The sequence below is a fragment of the Danio aesculapii genome, chromosome 12 (assembly GCF_903798145.1).
Source record: "Danio aesculapii chromosome 12, fDanAes4.1, whole genome shotgun sequence".
Lineage (NCBI taxonomy): Eukaryota > Metazoa > Chordata > Actinopteri > Cypriniformes > Danionidae > Danio > Danio aesculapii.
In genome coordinates this window covers 10346144-10367644 of record NC_079446.1, presented here as the reverse complement: position 1 = coordinate 10367644, position 21501 = coordinate 10346144, and the positions used below count along the sequence as shown (strand labels likewise).

Below are 21501 nucleotides of genomic sequence, written 5' to 3'. Positions count from 1 at the left end.
ATTCCTTTGAGGAACATTGTTTTTAAACATTTCAAGAATTTTCTCATGTATTTGTTGACAAACTGGCAATCCTAGACCTTGTTTGGATACTGCTTTTGCAACAAATCATAATTACAATCACCTGTTGACAACACCTGTTTCAAATCACATCATTATTTTACAAGTTTACCTAGCCCTAAATTGCTCCTGTCCCAAACTTTTTGTAATGTGTTGCAGGTCTGAAAGACAGGAAAGGATGTGTATGTACAAATGAAATGAAGTTGATAAGACAAAACTTTAAATATTTTGTGTTCATATTGTCTGCAATAAAATACAAGTCTAAGTAAAGTTGGAAATCACTACTTTCCTTTTTATTTGCGTTTTTCATACTGTCCCAACTTTTTCTCATTTGGGGTTGTACAATGTATTTTGTATACATTTAAATTCATTAAATAATAAAATAAATTACATTTCATTTTAAGTATTAAATAGAAAAATATGTTTTATGTATCTAACATCTAATCATTTTAACTCTAAAAAAATAAATAAATGAATAAACTATTTTTAAAATGCTGTCAGTCTTTTTTTTCTGGCCTGAAGGGATGAATGTAAGGTCATGCTGAACTTGGAAAATAATGACCCTTCTTTGTCCATTTATGTCTACTTAGTCAGTCATAACACATCATGAATAAATAAACTATTCAAACGCAAAGACAATTGACCTTGTGTGTGCCCTTCTTCACAGGACTGTCCTGTGCCGCCAGGCCCATGACAGGCCTCCTCCAAATTGAGGCAATTAACGCGATGTGTTTTTCCATTAATCTGTGTGTCGCCACTGCGCGCTAATGACTAGGCTGGGACATGGTCTAATCAGGCAGGGATTCTTTCGCAGTTCACATGTAACACTCGCTGGGAAGGGCGCCACTTTGGCCTTCCACACGGACGCACGCGCACTTCAGAGCGGTGAGGTCAGGGAGCATTCAGAGCCAAATCTAGTGTGCTACAAGTTAATATGCATATAACGTATGGTGGGATAGGCAGGCCGTGAAATTTCAAATACATTTTTTAGGTTATACATAGGTTAAAAACAACTCCAAGTTTTCCCACGGAATCTCCAGGAATTTATCCTCCATGCTTAAAAGAACACTCAAGAAGACCCATTTTACAAGTTACCAAGAGTTAAACAGTTGAGTTTTACCATTTTTAATCCATTCAGCCAATGTCTAGATCTGGTGGTGACAATTTTAGCTTAGCTTAGCATAGATCATTGAATCAGATTAGACCATCAGCATAGAACATTAAAAACAAGAGTCTCCTATTTAATATTCCGATTTAAAAGCTGTTCTGTAGTTGTGTATGAAAGCAGATGCAAATGAAAAGCTGCTATTTACAATGATTTATGCTAAGCTAAGCTAAAATGCTCCCGCCAGACCTGGCAATCAGCTGAATGGATTAAACAATAAATTTAAACTCATCTGTTTGACTTGTGAAATGAGCCTATTTCCAAAAATAGTGTTCCTTTAAAGGTATAGATCACAGAAAAATATTAACATCTGTCATTTATTACTTACTCTGCCAATATCTCGGTCTGGTGATGGCAATTTTAGCTTAGCATAAACCATTGAATCAGATTAGACCATTAGCATGGAAAATTAAAAAAAGAGTTTCCTATTTAATTTTTCTATTTAAAGTTTGACTCTTCTGTAGTTACATCATGTGCGAAAACAGATGCAAAATTAAAGGTGCCATTTACAATGATTTATGCAAAGCTAAGCTAAAATGCTTCCGCCAGTCCTGGTAATTGGCTGAATGGATTAAAAAAATATTCAAACTCAACCCTTTCACTTGTAAAATGAGCCTATTTCCAAAAATAGTGTTTTTTTTAAAGGTATAGATCACAGAAAAATATCAACATCTCTCATTTATTACTCACTCTGCCAATGTCTGGGTCTGGTGATGGCAATTTTAGCTTAGCTTAGCATAAACCATTGAATCAGATTAGACCATTAGCATAGAAAATTTCATTTTTCATTTCATTCAAGTATGACTCTTCTGTAGCAGATGCTGAATAAAAAGTTTATTTTTTAAATGATTTATGCTAAGCTAAACTAAAATGCTCCCTCCAGTCCTGGTGATCGGTTGAATGGATTAAAACAATTTTAATAACTGTTTAACTTGTAAAATGAGCTTATTTTTGAAAACGTGCTCATTTTGAGGTATAGTTCCCAAAAAAAAATTTAAACATCTGTGATTTATGACCCAACTTCATGTTGTTCCAAATCTTCAATTGAAAACCTACAGTACAACTATAATTAGAGCCTACTTTTAAGTCGTAGTAAAAAACATTATATTGAAGTATTCCATAATTGATGCAGAAATTGATTAAAGTAGACATTGAGTAAAGGGGTTATTTTGGGGTTTTGTTGGGCACAAAAAGTGCTCTTGTCATCTAAAAAACTCCTGGGGTCACATGGACTAATTCAGTGATGTTTTCACTACCTTTATGGGCCTTGAGATTGGAAGGTGTCAAGTGAGGCACAGATATGTATCCGCAAAAATGGCAAAAAAAATACTGTATTATGGAGTCCTGGCCAATAGTTGATGATGTCACTTTGTAAGCTATGCTACTGTCTTCCAAAATAGCCTACCCATTGATGACCAGTCATGTAATACTATACTATGAAAAACAAAATTACCATCCAATCACATTATTGAACAAGTCAGGCCAGTTCTGATGTTTGTGATTGGCAGTGTCAGTGTGATTGCAGGATAAACACTAGCTATCACCAGCAGCTAGCTCTCTGCAACTCTCACATGGTTGCCCACTGAAGCTAAGCAGCGCTGCGACTGGTCACTACCTGGATCATATGGGAAACCTAGGTTGCTGCCTGAAGTGGTGTTAGTGAGACCAGCAGGGGGCACTCAATCTGCAGTCTGTGTGGATCCTAACGCTCCAGTATATTGATGGGGGCTCTATACTGCTCAGTGAGCACCGTCTTTTGGATAAGATGTTAAAACGAGGTCCTGACTCTCTTTGGTTGTTAAAAATGCCAAGATATCTTTCAAAAAAGAGTAGGGGTTTAACAAAATTGCCCACTGGCCTCTGTCATGGCCTCCTAACCATCCCCATATCATAATCATCACAATCATCACTTCATCACTCTGTCTCCTCTCCACCAATCCGCTGGTGTGCAATATGGCTGCTGTTGTGTCATCCAGGTGGATGCTGCACACTGGTGGTGGATGAGGAGATTCCCCCCAAAATGTGTAAAGCGATTTGAGTGTCCAGAAAAGCGCTATATAAATGTAAGGAATTATTATTATTATTATTATTATTATTATTTTATTTATTTTTTTATTATTATTTTATTATTATTATTATTTTATTTATTTTTTATTATTATTTTATTATTATTATTATTATTATTATTATTATGGTGGCTTGAAAAGCCAGCATACTGTTATCTATCTTAAACTTATTATTATGGTGGCTTGAAAAGCCAGCATATTGTTATCTATCTTAAACTTATTATTAGGCTGGCTTGTGTAGCAAGCCAGACTACTGAAATCCTTCTTAAACTTATTATTATTATTTTTTTTTTTATTATTCTTCTGAGACTAAATTTCACAACCTATCTCCTCCTAGGCCTTTAAAGCTACGACCATCAAACTCGGGTCAGACCTCCAAACTATTCTGACTCGCGTTGCTATATCTTTTCCGACTGATCCGACTTTCGGTTTTCCGAAAAACGTCCCGGGACCACCGGAAAAATCCCATAGACTTAACATAGGATCAAACTTTGTGAGCTCATAACTCTGCGTCAGACTGTCGCACAGACTTCTAACTGGGCTCATTTAACTCAGATTATCAATCTGCCAATGACTGATCACCTTTAAACTTTCTAGCCACACCCTAGCAACCACTTTTGGACCCTAGAAACTGTCCCATAGACTTCCATTGCAAAAGACTGCCATTGACTTAACATTGAATCAAACTCTGAGAGCTCAAAACTCTGCATCAGACTGTCATACAGACTTATGGCTAAGCTCATTTAACTCAGACTACCAAACTGCCAATCACTGATGAGCTTTTAACTTCCTAGCCACACCCTAACTACCAGATACTGCACCCTAGCAACAACTGTCCCATAGTCTTCCATTGCAAAAGACTTGTAATTGACTTAACATTAGATCAAACTTTGTGACCTCATAGCTTTTCATCAGACTGTCATACTTATGGGTGAGCTTTATCTATCTATCTATCTATCTATCTATCTATCTATCTATCTATCTATCTATCTATCTATCTATCTATCTATCTATCTATCTATCTATCTATCTATCTATCTATCTATCTATCTATCTATCTATCTATCTATCTATCTATCTATCTATAAACTGTTTTTATCTATCTATCTATCTATCTATCTATCTATCTATCTATCTATCTATCTATCTATCTATCTATCTATCTATCTATCTATCTATCTATCTATCTATCTATCTATCTATCTATCTATCTATCTATCTATCTATCTATCTATCTATCTATAAACTGTTTTTATCTATCTATCTATCTATCTATCTATCTATCTATCTATCTATCTATCTATCTATCTATCTATCTATCTATCTATCTATCTATCTATCTATCTATCTATCTATCTATCCTTTTTCAAACTGTTTTATCTATCTATCTATCTATCTATCTATCTATCTATCTATCTATCTGTCTATCTATCTATCTATCTATCTATCTATCTATCTATCTATCTATCTATCTATCTATCTATCTATCTATCTATCTATCTATCTATCTATCTATCTATCTATCTATCCTTTTTCAAACTGTTTTTATCTATCTATCTATCTATCTATCTATCTATCTATCTATCTATCTATCTATCTATCTATCTATCTATCTATCTATCTATCTATCTATCTATCTATCTATCTATCTATCTATCTATCAACTGTTTTTATCTATCTATCTATCTATCTATCTATCTATCTATCTATCTATCTATCTATCTATCTATCTATCTATCTATCTATCTATCTATCTATCTATCTATCTATCTATCTATCCTTTTTCAAACTGTTTTTATCTATCTATCTATCTATCTATCTATCTATCTATCTATCTATCTATCTATCTATCTATCTATCTATCTATCTATCTATCTATCTATCTATCTATCTATCTATCTATCTATCTATCTATCTATCTATCTATCTATCCTTTTTCAAACTGTTTTATCTATCTATCTATCTATCTATCTATCTATCTATCTATCTATCTATCTATCTATCTATCTATCTATCTATCTATCTATCTATCTATCTATCTATCTATCTATCTATCTATCAACTGTTTTTATCTATCTATCTATCTATCTATCTATCTATCTATCTATCTATCTATCTATCTATCTATCTATCTATCTATCTATCTATCTATCTATCTATCTATCTATCTATCTATCTATCTATCCTTTTTCAAACTGTTTTATCTATCTATCTATCTATCTATCTATCTATCTATCTATCTATCTATCTATCTATCTATCTATCTATCTATCTATCTATCTATCTATCTATCTATCTATCTATCTATCTATCTATCTATCCTTTTTCAAACTGTTTTATCTATCTATCTATCTATCTATCTATCTATCTATCTATCTATCTATCTATCTATCTATCTATCTATCTATCTATCTATCTATCTATCTATCTATCTATCTATCTATCTATCTATCTAAGAACATGCTAATTCATGCTAGAGTCATGCTAATAACATGCTAATTCATGCTAGAACGATGCTAATTCATGCTAGAACGATGCTAGTAACATGCTAATTCATGCTAGAATCATGCTAGTAACATGCTAGTTCATACTAGAATCATGCTAGTAACATGCTAACTCATGCTAAAACGATGCTAATTAATGCTAGAATCATGCTAGTAACATGCTAATTCATGCTAGAATCATGCTAGTAACATGCTAATTCATGCTAGAATCATGCTAGTAACATGCTAATTCATGCTAGAATTATGCTAGTTACATGCTAATTCGTGGTAGAACGATGCTAATTCATGCTAGAATCATGCTAGTAACATGCTAATTCATGCTAGAATCATGCTAGAACAATGCTAATTCATGCTAGAATCATGCTAGAATCATGCTAATAACATGCTAATTCATGCTAGAATCATGCTAGTAACATGCTAGTTCATGCTAGAATCATGCTAGTAACATGCTAATTCATGCTAGAATCATGCTAATTCATGCTAGAATCATGCTAGTAACATGCTAATTCATGCTAGAATCATGCTAGTAACATGCTAATTCATGCTAGAATCATGCTAGTAACATGCTAATTCATGCTAAAACGATGCTAATTTATGCTAGAATCATGCTAGTAACATGCTAATGCATGCTAGAATCATGCTAGTAACATGCTAATTCATGCTAGAATCATGCTAGTAGCATGCTAATTCATGCTAGAATCATGCTAGTAACATGCTAATTCATGCTAGAATCATGCTAGTAACATGCTAATTCATGCTAGTAACATGCTAATTCATGGTAGAATCATGCTAGTTACATGCTAATTCATGCTAGAATCATGCTAGTAACGTGCTAATTCATGCTAGAATCATGCTAGTAACATGCTAATTCATGCTAGAATCATGCTAGAATCATGCTAATTCATGCTAGAACCATGCTAATAACATGCTAATTCATGCTAGAACCATGCTAGTAACATGCTAATTCATGCTAGAATCATGCTAGTAACATGCTAATTCATGCTAGAACCATGCTAATAACATGCTAATTCGTGCTAGAATCATGCTAGAAACATGCTAATTCGTGCTAGAATGATGCTAATAACATGTTAATTCGTGCTAGAATCATGCTAGTAACATGCTAATTCATGCTAGAATCATGCTAGTAGCATGCTAATTCATGCTAGAATCATGCTAGTAACATGCTAATTTATGCTAAAGTCATGCTAAAAACATGCTAATTCATGCTAGAATCAGGCTAATAACATGCTAATTCATCTATCTAACCTTTTTCACACTATTTTATCTATCTATCTATCTATCTATCTATCTATCTATCTATCTATCTATCTATCTATCTATCTATCTATCTATCTATCTATCTATCTATCTATCTATCTATCTATCTATTTTAAATATATACATTTTAAAACTGTTTAAACTAAATAAACTATTACCAAGGCTTTGTCAAGCCAGCCTCAAAGTTTGTCCTCAAACTTTAATAATCTAGTTATTCTTCTTCTTCTTCTGAGACTAATTTCTAAGTGTATCTCCTCCTAGGCCTTTCAAGCTACATACTTCAAACTTTCGTCAAACCTTCAAACTGGTCTGACTCGGGTTGCTATATCTTTTCTAACTGATCCGACCTTGGGTTTTCCGAAAAACGACCCAGAAAAATCCCAAAAGTCCCATTGACTTAACATTGGGTCAAACTTTGTGAGCTCATAACTCTGCATCAGACTGTCCTACAGACTTCTTACTGGACTCATTTAACTCAGTCTAGCCAGCAGCCAATAACTGATGACTTTTTAACTTACTAGCCACTCCCTAGCAACCACTTACAGCACCCTAGCAACTGTCCCATACACTTCCATTGTAAAAGACTCCCATTGACTTAACATTGGATCAACCTTTGTGAGCTCATAACTCTGCATCAGACTGTCCTACAGACTAGAGTCTGGCCTCATTCAACTCAGTCTAGCCAGCAGCCAATCACTGATTACCTTTAAACTTACTAGCCACTCCCTAGCAACCAATTTCAGCACCCTAGCAACTGTCCCAGAGACTGTGACTAGCTATTCTAACACACGCTAACAGTTTTAACATCCTACTGACATGCTAATCTTGCTAGAAAGGTGCTAGCAACACAATAGTGACATGCTAGTCATGCTAGTAACATGCTAATTCATGCTAGAATCATGCTAACAACATGCTAATTCATGCTAGAAACAAGCTGATTCATGCTAGAATCATGCTAGTAACATGCTAGTTACATGCTAATTAATGCTAGAATCATGCTAGTTACATGCTAATTCATGCTAGAAACATGCTAATTCATGCTAGAATCATGCTAACAACATGCTAATTCATGCTAGTAACGTGCTAATTCATGCTAGAAACATGCTAGTAACATGCTAGAATCATGCTAGTAACATGCTAATTAATGCTAGAAACATGCTAGTAACATGCTAATTCATGCTAGTAACATGCTAATCCATGCTAGAATCATGCTAGTAACATGCTAATTCATGCTAGAATCATGCTAGTAACATGCTAAATCATGCTAGAATCATGCTAATAACATGCTAATTCATGCTAGAATCATGCTAGCAACATGCTAATTCATGCTAGAATCATGCTAGTAACATGCTAATTCATGCTAGAATCATGCTAGTAACATGCTAATTCATGCTAGAATCATGCTAATAACATGCTAATTCATGCTAGAAACATGCTAATTCATGCTAGAATCACGCTAATAACATGCTAGAAACATGCTAGAAACATGCTAGCAACATGCTAATTAATGCTAGAAACATGCTAATTCATGCTAGAATCATGCTAGTAACATGCTAATTCATGCTAGAAACATGCTAGTAACATGCTAATTCATGCTAGAATCTTGCTAGTAACATGCTAATTCATGCTAATAACATGCTAATTCATGCTAGAAACATGCTAGTAACATGCTAATTCATGCTAGAATCATGCTAGTTACATGCTAATCCATGCTAGATTCATGCTAGTAACATGCTAATTCATGCTAGAATCATGCTAGTAACATGCTAATTCATGCTAGAATCATGCTAATTCATGCTAGAATCATGCTAGTAACATGCTAATTCGTGCTAGAATCATGCTAGTAACATGCTAGAAACATGCTAATAACATGCTAATTCATGCTAGAATCATGCTAGTAACATGCTAATTCATGCTAGAAACATGCTAGTAACATGCTAATTCATGTTAGAAACATGCTAGTAACATGATAATTCATGCCAGAATCATGCTAGTAACATGCTAATTCATGCTAGAAACATGCTAGTAACATGCTAATTCATGCTAGAAACTTGTTTGTAACATGCTAATTCATGCTAGAATCCTGCTAATTCATGCTAGAAACATGCTAGTAACATGCTAATTCATGCTAGAATCATGCTAGTTACATGCTAATTCATGCTAGAACCATGCTAGTTACATGCTAATTCATGCTAGAAACATGCTAGTAACATGCTAATTCATGCTAGAAACATGCTAATTCATGCTAGAAACATGCTAGTAACATGCTAATTCATGCTAGAATCATGCTAATAACATGCTAATTCATGGTAGAAATATGCTAGTAACATGCTAATTCATGCTAGTAACATGCTAACAACATGCTAATTCTTGCTGGAATCATGCTAGTAACATGCTAATTCATGCTAGAAAAATGCTAGTAACATGCTAATTCATGCTCGAATCATGCTAGTTACATGCTAATTCATGCTAGAATCATGCTAGGAACATGCTAATTCATGCTAGAATCATGCTAGTAACATGCTAATTTATGCTAGAATCATGCTAATTCATGCTAGAAACATGCTAGTAACATGCTAATTCATGCTAGAATCATGCTAGTTACATGCTAATTCATGCTAGAATCATGCTAACAACATGCTAATTCATGCTAGAAACATGCTAGTAACATGGTAATTCATGCTATAATCATGCTAGAATCATGCTAATTCGTGCTAATTCATGCTAGAATCATGCTAACAACATGCTAACTCATGCTAGAAACATAGTAGTAACATGCTAATTCATGCTAGAATCATGCTAGTTACATGCTAATTCCTGCTAGAATCATGCTAATAACATGCTAATTCATGCTAGAATCATGCTAGTAACATGCTAATTCATGCTATAATCATGCCAGTAACATGTTAATTCATGCTAGAATCATGCTAATAACATGCTAATTCAAGCTAGAAACATGCTAGTAACATGCTAATTCATGCTAGAATCATGCTAGTAACATGCTAATTCATTCTAGAACCATGCTAGTAACATGCTAATTCATGCTAGAAACATGCTAATTCATGCTAGAAACATGCTAGTAACATGCTAATTCATGCTAGAATCATGTTAATAACATGCTAATTCATGCTAGAAATATGTTAGTAACATGCTAATTCATGCTAGAAACATGCTAACATTATGCTAATTCTTGCTAGAATCATGCTAGTAACATGCTAATTCATGCTAGAAACATGCTAGTAACATGCTAATTCATGCTAGAATCATGCTAGTAACAAGGTTATTCATGCTAGAATCATGCTAGTAACATGCTAATTCATGCTAGAATCATGCTAATTTATGTTAGCAACTGCCTAGCAACCACTCATAATACTTTAGCAACTGCCTAGCAACAACCTAGCAACGCCTTAGCAACCACTCAGAACACCCTAGCAACCACCTAGCAACACCTTAACAATGACCTAGAATACCATAGCATCCGCCTAGCAACAACTTAGCAACCACCTAGCAACCACCTAGCAACACCTTAGCAACCACCTTGCAACACCTTAGCAACAACCTAGCAACAACTTAGCAACCGCCTAGCAACACCTTAGCAAGCACTTAGAACAACCTTGCAACTGCCTACCAAGAAACATGCCAATCTATACTAGAAACATGCTAACATAAATGTACTTATCTATGCCGACTGTTTCAAACTTCATAAAAACTGCTTCAGTTATTTACACTTTAAAACGACTTCAAACTTTTAGACTCGGCTTTTCAAGCCACCATAAAGTTTGTCCTCAAACTTTAATATCTAGTTATTCTTCTTCTTCTTCTTCTTCTTCTTCTTCTGAGACTAATTTCTAAGTGTATCTCCTCCTAGGCCTTTCAAGCTACATACTTCAAACTTTCGTCAAACCTTCGAACTGGTCTGACTCGGGTTGCTATATCTTTTCTAACTGATCCGACCTTGGGTTTTCTGAAAAACGACCCAGAAAAATCCCAAAAGTCCCATTGACTTAACATTGGGTCAAACTTCGTGAGCTCATAACTCTGCATCAGACTGTCCTACAGACTTCTAACTGGACTCATTTAACTCAGTCTAGCCAGCAGCCAATAACTGATGACTTTTTAACTTACTAGCCACTCCCTAGCAACCACTTACAGCACCCTAGCAACTGTCCCATAGACTTCCATTGTAAAAGACTCCCATTTACTTAACATTGGATCAACCTTTGTGAGCTTATAACTCTGCATCAGACTGTCCTACAGACTAGAGTCTGGCCTCATTCAACTCAGTCTAGCCAGCAGCCAATCACTGATTACCTTTAAACTTACTAGCCACTCCCTAGCAACCAATTTCAGCACCCTAGCAACTGTCCCAGAGACTGTGACTAGCTATTCTAACACACGCTAACAGTTTTAACATCCTACTGACATGCTAATCTTGCTAGAAAGGTGCTAGCAACACAATAGTGACATGCTAGTCATGCTAGTAACATGCTAATTCATGCTAGAATCATGCTAACAACATGCTAATTAATGCTAGAAACAAGCTGACTCATGCTAGAATCATGCTAGTAACATGCTAGTTACATGCTAATTAATGCTAGAATCATGCTAGTTACATGCTAATTCATGCTAGAAACATGCTAATTCATGCTAGAATCATGCTAACAACATGCTAATTCATGCTAGAAACATGCTAATAACATGCTAATTCATGCTAGAAACATGCTAGTAACATGCTAGAATCATGCTAGTAACATGCTAATTCATGCTAGAATCATGCTAGTAACATGCTAATTCATGCTAGAATCATGCTAGTAACATGCTAATTCATGCTAGAAACATGCTAGTAACATGCTAATTCATGCTAGAATCATGCTAGTAACATGCTAATCCATGCTAGAATCATGCTAGTAACATGCTAATTCATGCTAGAATCATGCTAGTAGCATGCTAATTCATGCTAGAATCATGCTAGTAACATGCTAATTCATGCTAGAAACATGCTAGTAACATGCTAATTCATGCTAGAATCATGCTAGTAACATGCTAATTCATGCTAGAATCATGCTAATAACATGCTAATTCATGCTAGAAACATGCTAATTCATGCTAGAATCATGCTAATAACATGCTAATTCATGCTAGAAACATGCTAGTAACATGCTAATTAATGCTAGAAACATGCTAGTAACATGCTAATTCATGCTAGAATCATGCTAGTAACATGCTAATTCATGCTAGAAACATGCTAGTAACATGCTAATTCATGCTAGAATCATGCTAGTAACATGCTAATTCATGCTAGAATCATGCTAATAACATGCTAATTCATGCTAGAAACATGCTAGTAACATGCTAATTCATGCTATAATCATGCTAGTTACATGCTAATCCATGCTAGAATCATGCTAGTTACATGCTAATTCATGCTAGAATCATGCTAGTAACATGCTAATTCATGCTAGAATCATGCTAGTTACATGCTAATTCATGCTAGAATCATGCTAATTCATGCTAGAATCATGCTAGTAACATGCTAATTCATGCTAGAATCATGCTAGTAACATGCTAATTCATGCTAGAAACATGCTAATTCATGCTCGAATCATGCTAGTAACATGCTAATTCATGCTAGAATCATGCTAATAACATGCTAATTCATGCTAGAAACATGCTAATTCATGCTAGAATCATGCTAATAACATGCTAAATCATGCTAGAAACATGCTAGTAACATGCTAATTCGTGCTAGAAACATGCTAGTAACATGCTAATTCATGCTAGAATCATGCTAGTAACATGCTAATTCATGCTAGAATCATGCTAATAACATGCTAATTCATGCTAGAAACATGCTAATTCATGCTACAATCATGCTAATAACATGCTAGTAACATGCTAATTCATGCTAGAAACATGCTAGTAACATGCTAATTCATGCTAGAATCATGCTAGTAACATGCTAATTCATGCTAGAAACATGCTAGTAACATGCTAAATCATGCTAGAAACATGCTAGTAACATGCTAATTCATGCTAGAAACATGCTAGTAACATGCTAATTCATGCTAGAATCATGCTAGTAACATGCTAATTCATGCTAGAAACATGCTAGTAACATGCTAACTCATGCTAGAAACATGCTAGTAACATGCTAATTCATGCTAGAATCATGCTAATTCATGCTAGAAACATGCTAGTAACATGCTAATTCATGCTAGAATCATGCTAGTTACATGCTAATTTATGTTGGAATCATGCTAGTTACTTGCTAATTCATGCTAAAAAAATGCTAATTCAGACTCGGCTTTTCAAGCCACCATAAAGTTTGTCCTCAAACTTTAATATCTAGTTATTATTATTATTATTATTATTATTATTATATTATTTATTTTTATTATTATTATTATTATTTTAATTATTATAATTTCATTGTTATTTTATTATTATTATTATTAATTTTATTATTATTATTATTATTATTATTATTTTATTTATTTATTTTATTATTATTATTATTATTATTATTATTATTATTATTATAATACCACGAATGAGCATTTGAAGATATGTTGAAAGGAAACCTGTGTTTTAGCTTCAGATTGACATCAATAAAACCTCTTGTAAACTGTCATGTAACACATTACATTTACCTCAGGAAAGCCACTCGGTATTCAAAACCTGTCAGGTAACAGGGAAATAATCATCCTAAATGGTGGTAATTATAAATAAAACACTTTTTTCCAAACAAAAAACATTCCGGTCAGTAAATATAATTATGGTTGAAACCCTGGAGTCACATTGTCTCTTTCAGTGATGTTTTTACTACTTTCCATGACCGTGGGCAGAAACCGATTGTGACTAAAACACTGTATTCTTTATACTCGCTCAGTAGTTGACAATGTCACTTTGTAAATAAACTCTTAGTGACTATCTTGTAATCCGCTATTGTTTATTTGGTTGTCAAGTGCACATGCGTATGAACGTGTAAAACATACGCACGTGATATGACCATTTTGACTCATTCACTTTTTTGTCGTTTACATGAAGGGTTTTTTAAATTCACTTTTACTTAAATTGTGCATTTTCAGGCCACTGAAATGCTGTTTTCATGTAAGAGATAGGCCAAAAATCTTCTGTTATTAGGTGGTGTAATAAAGTAAAATATTTTTTTAGCATTTTCAAACACCTCATGCGCCCAATGTGTGTTGTGGTATTATTGTTGCAGTTCAGCTCTCAACCACACGCGTCATAACAATGAACTGACATAACATTAAAATAACAATTTTGTTGGAAATAAGTTGATTTTAACTCCCTAAATACAATTTAGTAGACTTTTACCATTGTTGAATCTATTTAGATGATCTCTGGGTCTGGCGGGGCACTTTTAGCTTAGCTTAGCTTAGCATAGATCATTGAATCAGATTAGACCATTAGCAGAGGAAAAAAAATCTATAATTTTCCTATTTAAAGTTTGGCTCTTCTGTAGTTTCATTATGAAAGAAGACAGATGGGAAAAGTTGCCATTTTCTAGGTCAAAAGGAGGGAGGAACTTGTTAGGAACTATACTCTCCTTTTGGCGTAATAATTGTTTAATTCGATTTGATTACTCTTTGCTAAGCTGCACCAAAAGTACTTCTGCCTGGTGATTGGCTGATTAGATTTATAGATGGTTCAGCTCAACTGTTTAACTGTAGAGGACTTGTAAAATGAGAGTTTAATAAAATACATCTAAACTAAAAACTGATGGTAAAATAAAGTTGTTAAAACTCTCCTCAGAGGTAAAACATTAATGGATATCTCAAAATGGAATGTCAAAATGAAGGTGCATCTTAAAACCTATTTTATTACTCGGATATTTGTTTTCTAGTTTTGAAACTATTAATGTGGTGACTGACTTTAACTCTTTTCATTTCAGATATTACTCTGCATTGAAAACCATGGAGCAGCTAGAAAACATTTATATTCCCAGAGTGAGCCAGTACAGGTTCTGCCAGATTATGGCTGAGATGCTCCCAAAACTCAGAGAGGAGATTAAAGAGATCTCCATGTCTGACCTAAAAGACTTCTTGGAGAGCATCCGAAAGCACTCAGATAAGATTGGAGAAACCGCAATGAGACAGGTGGGATTTTTGTTTCATATGCTTTCATCTTGTTAATTTCATCTCATTTGTTTTGTTTTTTGTTTTGTTTTGTCTCATTTAGTTTTGTTTTGTTTTGTCTTGTTTTTTTGTCTTGTCTTGCCTTGCCTTGTCTTGTTTTTGTCGCATTTTGTTTTGTCTTGCCTTGTCTAGTCTCATTTTGTCTTGTTTTGTCTCGCTTTGTTTTGTCTCATCTTATTTCGTTTTTTGTTTTGCCTTGTTCTGTCTTGTTTTGTTTCATTTTGTCTCATTTAGTTTTGTTTTCTGTTTTGTTATGTTTCATTTTGTTTTGATTTGTCTTGTTTGGTTTTTTTCTTGTCTTGTCTCATTTTGTGCCATTTTGTTTTGTTTCATCTCATTTTGTTTTGTTTTGACTTGTCTCGTTTTGTCTTGTCTCGTTTCGTCTTGTCTTCACATGTCTCGTCTTGTCTTGTCTCATTTCGTCTTGTCTTGACATGTCTCGTCTGGTCTCGTCTTGTCTTGTCTCATTTCATCTTGTCTTGACATGTCTCGTCTGGTCTTGTCTTGTCTTGTCTTGTCTCGTCTCGTCTTGTCTTGTCTTGTCTTGTCTTGTCTTGTCTTGTCTTGTCTTGTCTTGTCTTGCCTTGTCTCGTTTTGCCTCGTCTCGTCTTTTTTTGCCTTGTCTCATTTTGTTTTGTTTTGTCTCATTTTGTTTTGTCTTGTTTTGTTTCATTTTGTTTTGTCTCGTTTTTTGTGTTTGTCTTGTTTTTTGGTCTCTTTTTTCTCATTTTGTCTCGTCTCGTCTAATTTTGCTTCGTCTTGTTTTGTCTTGTTTTGTCTCGTATTGTCTTGTCTTGTCTTGTTTTGCCTTGCCTTGCCTTGCCTTGCCTCGTCTCATCTTGTTTTGCCTTGTCTCATCTTGTTTTGTCTTGTCTCATCTTGTTTTGTTTTGGTTTTTGTCTTGCCTTGTTCTGTCTTGTTTTGTCTCATTTTGTTTTGTCTTTTTTGTTTTGTTTTGCTTTGTTTTGCTTTGCTTTATTTTGTTTTGTTTTGTCTCGTTTTGTTTTGGTTTGTTTTATCTCGTTTTGTTTTCTGTTTTATGTCATGTCTCATTTTGTTTTGATTTGTCTTGTTTGGTTTTGTCTTGTCTCATTTTACGTCATTTTGTGTTGTTTCATTTTGTCTCACTTTGTTTTGTTTTATCTCGTTTTGTTTTGTCTCATTTTGTTATGTCTCGTTTAGTTTTTTGTTTTGTTTGTCTCATTTCATCTCTATTTGTTTTGTGTGGTTTTGTTTTAATTTGTCTGTCTCATTTGATCTCTATTCGTTTTTTGTTTTGTTTTGATCAGTGTTGTTTTCTTTTAGGTTTTAAAAGCTAAAAGTAAGAATCCTAACTAACAAATGTGAGCATATGTGATTTTAAATGTTGTTTACAGATATCTGCATGCAAACTGCTTACAAGTGAGGATAACAGAAGCACTTCAAATCATCAGAGAGTAGCACTATATAAATGCTATGAGTATAAGGTTTTTTTTCCAGATCATACGGAAAGGATTTTTTGACAAGCCCACTAACTGGTGTGGAGCACTCTCAGAATTGCACAATGCTTTACAAAGTTATGGGGTGCTTATAATAGGGTCTGGTTTGTCAAATCACTCCACCTGCATGATACACACCTAAAGTGTTTTTTGTAGCACACATAGCAAATATAACTCTAAATTTCCAAACCCATTAGTGTACGACAAGGCTAGTATTGTAGTCTGTTGAAATGATTGTTGGTCTTCTTTCCATCAGGCTCAGCAGCACCGTACGTTCAACAGTGCAGTTCAGAAGCAGGTCACTCTGAGTTGTGCCAAACCTCTGTATGGACTGAATGGCCGTACGCCCCTCCATCACAACGGCCTGAGCACAGACACAGCAGAGGAAGAGGAGATGGATGAGGAGGTATGACCTCCACTGCAACATTTTCAGGACATTTAGAGTTTCCTTAATTTCTTTCATAGCACTTTTCATGAGCCTGGTTGTGCGGTATCAACATGTTGGTACAGGGTGAAAATATTTAGATTTATTGAAATATTAGAACTAACTGAAATATTTTATTCTAAAACAATTGTTTAAACAGTTAAAGTTAAACACACACAAGCACAGGAGTGTGTTTATGATTGTATGCATGTATGTTTGTAGCATGTATGTATGTGTGTGTGTATTATACTTTTATTACACGTTTTAATTTTTATATAAAATACATTTTAATGGTAGTGTTTTCTAAATAAGAATGATTAAAGGCATAGTTCACTCAGAAATAAAAATTTACTCATTATTTACTTTCCCTCACATGATTCCATAAGTTCCTTTCTTGATTTGAACAAAAAAGATGTTTTGAAGAATGATTAAACCACACTGAACTGAGCTAAACTGAACTGAATTTAAACACTAAAAACTGAACTACACTGTTCCAATTTACTATGACCTTTTATGTGAAGCTGCTTTGACACAATCTACATTGTATAAGCGCTATACAAATAAAGGTGAATTGAATTGAATTGAATGTTGGCAACCTGTAACCACTGACTTCCATAGTAGGTCAATGGTTACAGGTTTTCAGCATTTTTTGGTGTTAACAGAAGAAGGAAAGCGAAACAGGTTCGTGACGAGGGAAGGATTAGTACAGAAAAAATGACAGAAATTTCAGTTTTAGGTGAACTATCCCTTTAAATTGTTTCTTTATTATTTTATGTGTGTGCAAACAAATTTACTCGCTAACTAGAGACACATTGGGAAATGCATGTTAATACAAAGTATAAACAGCAGTCTGTTTGAGAAAATAACTTAATTAACTTAAGTTAAATAACTGATTGAAGAAATCAACACTATTTAAAATGTCATAAAGGGCTGAAGCATCACTGTTCAGTAACATTCATTACTATCAAATTTGCTTCATTTTGTTTCGATAATTATCATATCTTTTTTTCTTTTTTCTTTTAAAGGTCTTGACTGCTCAGGATCTGGTGGACTTTTCGCCGGTCTACCGATGTCTTCACATCTATACTGTTTTGGTATTTACCATCATCTAATTTCCTACCGATGTAACCAGTGTTTGGTATGTTACTTCAATAACTTAATACAATTGTGATGATGTAATTAATTACTAATAACATCTTCACAATTGACTTCTCTAACTACTTTATCTTAGAAGAAACTCTGTAACTCAACAAGTAATTCAATTACTTGACTAAATACTAATCCACATAAATCTCATGGTATTTACAATACAAATGAAAGTTTATTATTAAACAATTTTTACAATTAAATTCTTGTTTTTATATGGGACAAATGAGATTGTTTCGATTTGTTTAAAAAAATTACACTTAAAATTTAAACAATATATCGATTTCAATGTAATGACACCATATCTCATACACATCATACATTGGCATACATTTTTTTTTAATTTTTTTCCTTAAGCATATGCAGTTGTTGGACAATCAGGGTTAACATCTATCTTTGGTTGAACATAAATAATATAATAATATAAATAATTGCAAAATAACTGAATAACACAAATTATATATTTACAATTTACAGCTACTCTGAATTTATACCTTATATATTATCTTTAACTAATTTCTGAGTTAATTTTATCCTTAAGTTTATGCAGTTGATAATTGATCAGAGTTTACTGTGCTTCTCTGAATTGATTTAATCAGAACTGTTGAATATATGTACGTTAATTAAAGCAAGTAACTTACACTACCTGACAAATGTCTTGTCATCGTTCCCAGTTGTAAGAGCAACAAATAATAACTTGACTTCTAGTTGATCATTTGGAAAAGTGTCAGAAGGTAGATTTTTGAACTTATCTGTTGAACTGCATCCCAATCATCACAAATACTGCAGAAGACCTTTTGGAACCTGCATAACCCTAAGATTCTCATAGAATTCGGTCTGGTTTGGTGGAGGAAAAATCATGGTTTGGGGTTACATTCAGTATGGGGACATGTGAGAGATCTGCAGTGTGTATGGCAACATCAACAGCCTGAGGTATCAAGACATTTGTGCTGCCCATTACATTACAAACCACAGGAGGGGGGCAAATTCTTCAGCAGGATAGCGCTCCTTCTCATACTTTAGCCTCCACATCAAAGTTCCTGAAAGCAAAAGGTCAAGGGGCTCTATGAATGGCCAGGCCAGTCACCAGACATGAACATTATTGAGCATGTCTGGGGTAAGAAGGAGGATGCATTGAAGATGAATCCAAAGAATCTTGATGAACTCTGGGAGTCCTGCAAGAACGCTTTCTTTGCCATTCCAGATGACTTTATTAATGAGTTATTCGAGTCATTGCAGAGATGTATGGATACAGTCGTCCAAGCTCATGGGAGTCAGACACTATATTAATTCTTATTCCACTGCACTATGACTTTATATTCTTACCAGGGGTAGGGAACCTATAGCTCAGGAGCCACATGTGGCTCTTTAATCAAAAATATGTGGCTCTCCAGCTGTCTCTCTTCAATAATATTTTAAAGTTAAAGTTTAAAATTATAACTGTCACTAGAAATCAGTTTCCTATTGAAAATACAATTACAATTCCGTTTTTATTGTATTTTTACATCAAAATGAATAAGAACTCAGTTTACAATAAAAGGACTTTTTAACCAATGCGCATATGTGATGCTGTGGTTTAACTTGAATCTTGACACCAGTAAAAGGCAAGCAAATTACATTTCTGAGGTAACCTTTCGTATGTAAATCATTTATTAGTGGCGATGGCAAAAAGGAAAAAAAATCTAGAAATTTCCTTTGTTTATACATTGTGATGCATTATATTTGTTTATTTTTGAGTTGTGCATGAACATAAATAAAGGTTTTGTTTATTAATAAATAAAGATTTTGTTATATACACACCCCCAACGGCTCTTTAAAAAAATACATTTGATAAAAAAAATAAAAAATGGCTCTTTGCTGAAAAAAGGTTCCACGACCCCTGTTCTATACTGTACATTATTTCTGTTAAGTGACAAGACTTTTGTGTCAGCAAAGTCAGACCTTACTGCCCTAATTAAATAATTAAAAACATGATCATATTTTATTTAGTTAAAATATGTGTAATCTAGAGGCCTTTGCCTTTCATATAAGCCACTTCTTATACCAAATAAGCAACTAGAAGTCAAGTTATTATTTGTTGTTCCTGAAATTTGGGCAACAAGACTTTTGTCAGATAGTGTATTAATAACTTTAATTAAATTACCCAAAAATGAAAAGTAATCCAGTACTTTACATTTTTAAATATTTCACAATTTTTGTATCTAATTACACCCAACACTGGATTTAACACACTGTAAAAAAAAAAAAAACATAATAAAAGTCATGACACCTGATGTTTTTACGTTACTTTAACATAATTTAGAAAGTTAATCAAGTTTTAACTAATTTTTTTAAATTAAACTTGATGTTTTAAATCAGCTTAATTGATGCAAGTTAAAGTTATTTGTAAAGTTAAATTGGTTCGGCTTAAAAATTTAGTTGAGCAACATATTTTTACAGTGCACAACAGATACAGTTGAAGTCTGAATTATTAGCCCCCCTGTATATTTTTCACCCAGTTTCTGTTTAACAGAAAGAAGATTTGTTCAACACATTTCTCGACATAATAGTTTTAATAACTCATTTCTAATAACTGTTTTATTTTATCTTTGCCATGAAAACAGTACATAATATTTTACTAGGTATTTTTCAAGATACTAGTATTCAGCTTAAAGTGGCATTTAAAGGCTTAACTAGGTAATTAGGCAAGTTAGTGTAATTAGGCAAGTTATTGTATAACAGTAGTTTGTTTTGTAGACAGTCGAAAATAAAGTTTCTTAAGAGGGCTAATAATATTTCTCTGAGTATTTAGACAACAGTATTCCACTAGTTAACCAGTATTCAACTAAATTAACAATCTTCTATTAATATAGGAGTCGACTGAGTATGCTAGAGGGGAGCAGAAGCAGGAGAAGAAGTCATGACGATAAAGAAAGAGTTTATTGAAAAATCTTAGTTGCGTATGATTCAGTTCTCAGACTTTGTCTAACCAGGATAAATCCAACAAGTGTTGTTATACAAAGCAACAGCAATGGAAAATTACTGCATCACAACAATATCCAAAGAAAATACAGACCTTAAAATGGAGACATTCTCTTATCTCTTACTCATGAAAGCAAGTGTTGCTTAAATCTACACATTCGTAAAATAATAACAATATGGAAAAATAAAATAATAATGAAGCCATAAATAAATGAAAATATTAATAATACAATACAAAAACATAATAAAATGACAAATAATAA

The 21501-nt window shown here is 33.7% G+C and overlaps 1 protein-coding gene across 5 annotated transcripts in view; it reads left to right on the top strand.

Annotated features, from left to right (window-relative positions):
• The window catches only part of exoc6 (exocyst complex component 6), a 127810-nt gene that overhangs the window by 43861 nt on the left and 62448 nt on the right, over positions 1–21501 (top strand). For all 5 annotated transcript variants that reach the window (XM_056468955.1, XM_056468954.1, XM_056468957.1 and 2 more), the window contains exons 6-8: positions 14986–15190; positions 16964–17113; positions 18157–18225. In XM_056468955.1, coding sequence (XP_056324930.1) covers positions 14986–15190; positions 16964–17113; positions 18157–18225 — 424 coding nt within the window. The remainder of the gene's footprint in view (positions 1–14985; positions 15191–16963; positions 17114–18156; positions 18226–21501) is intronic.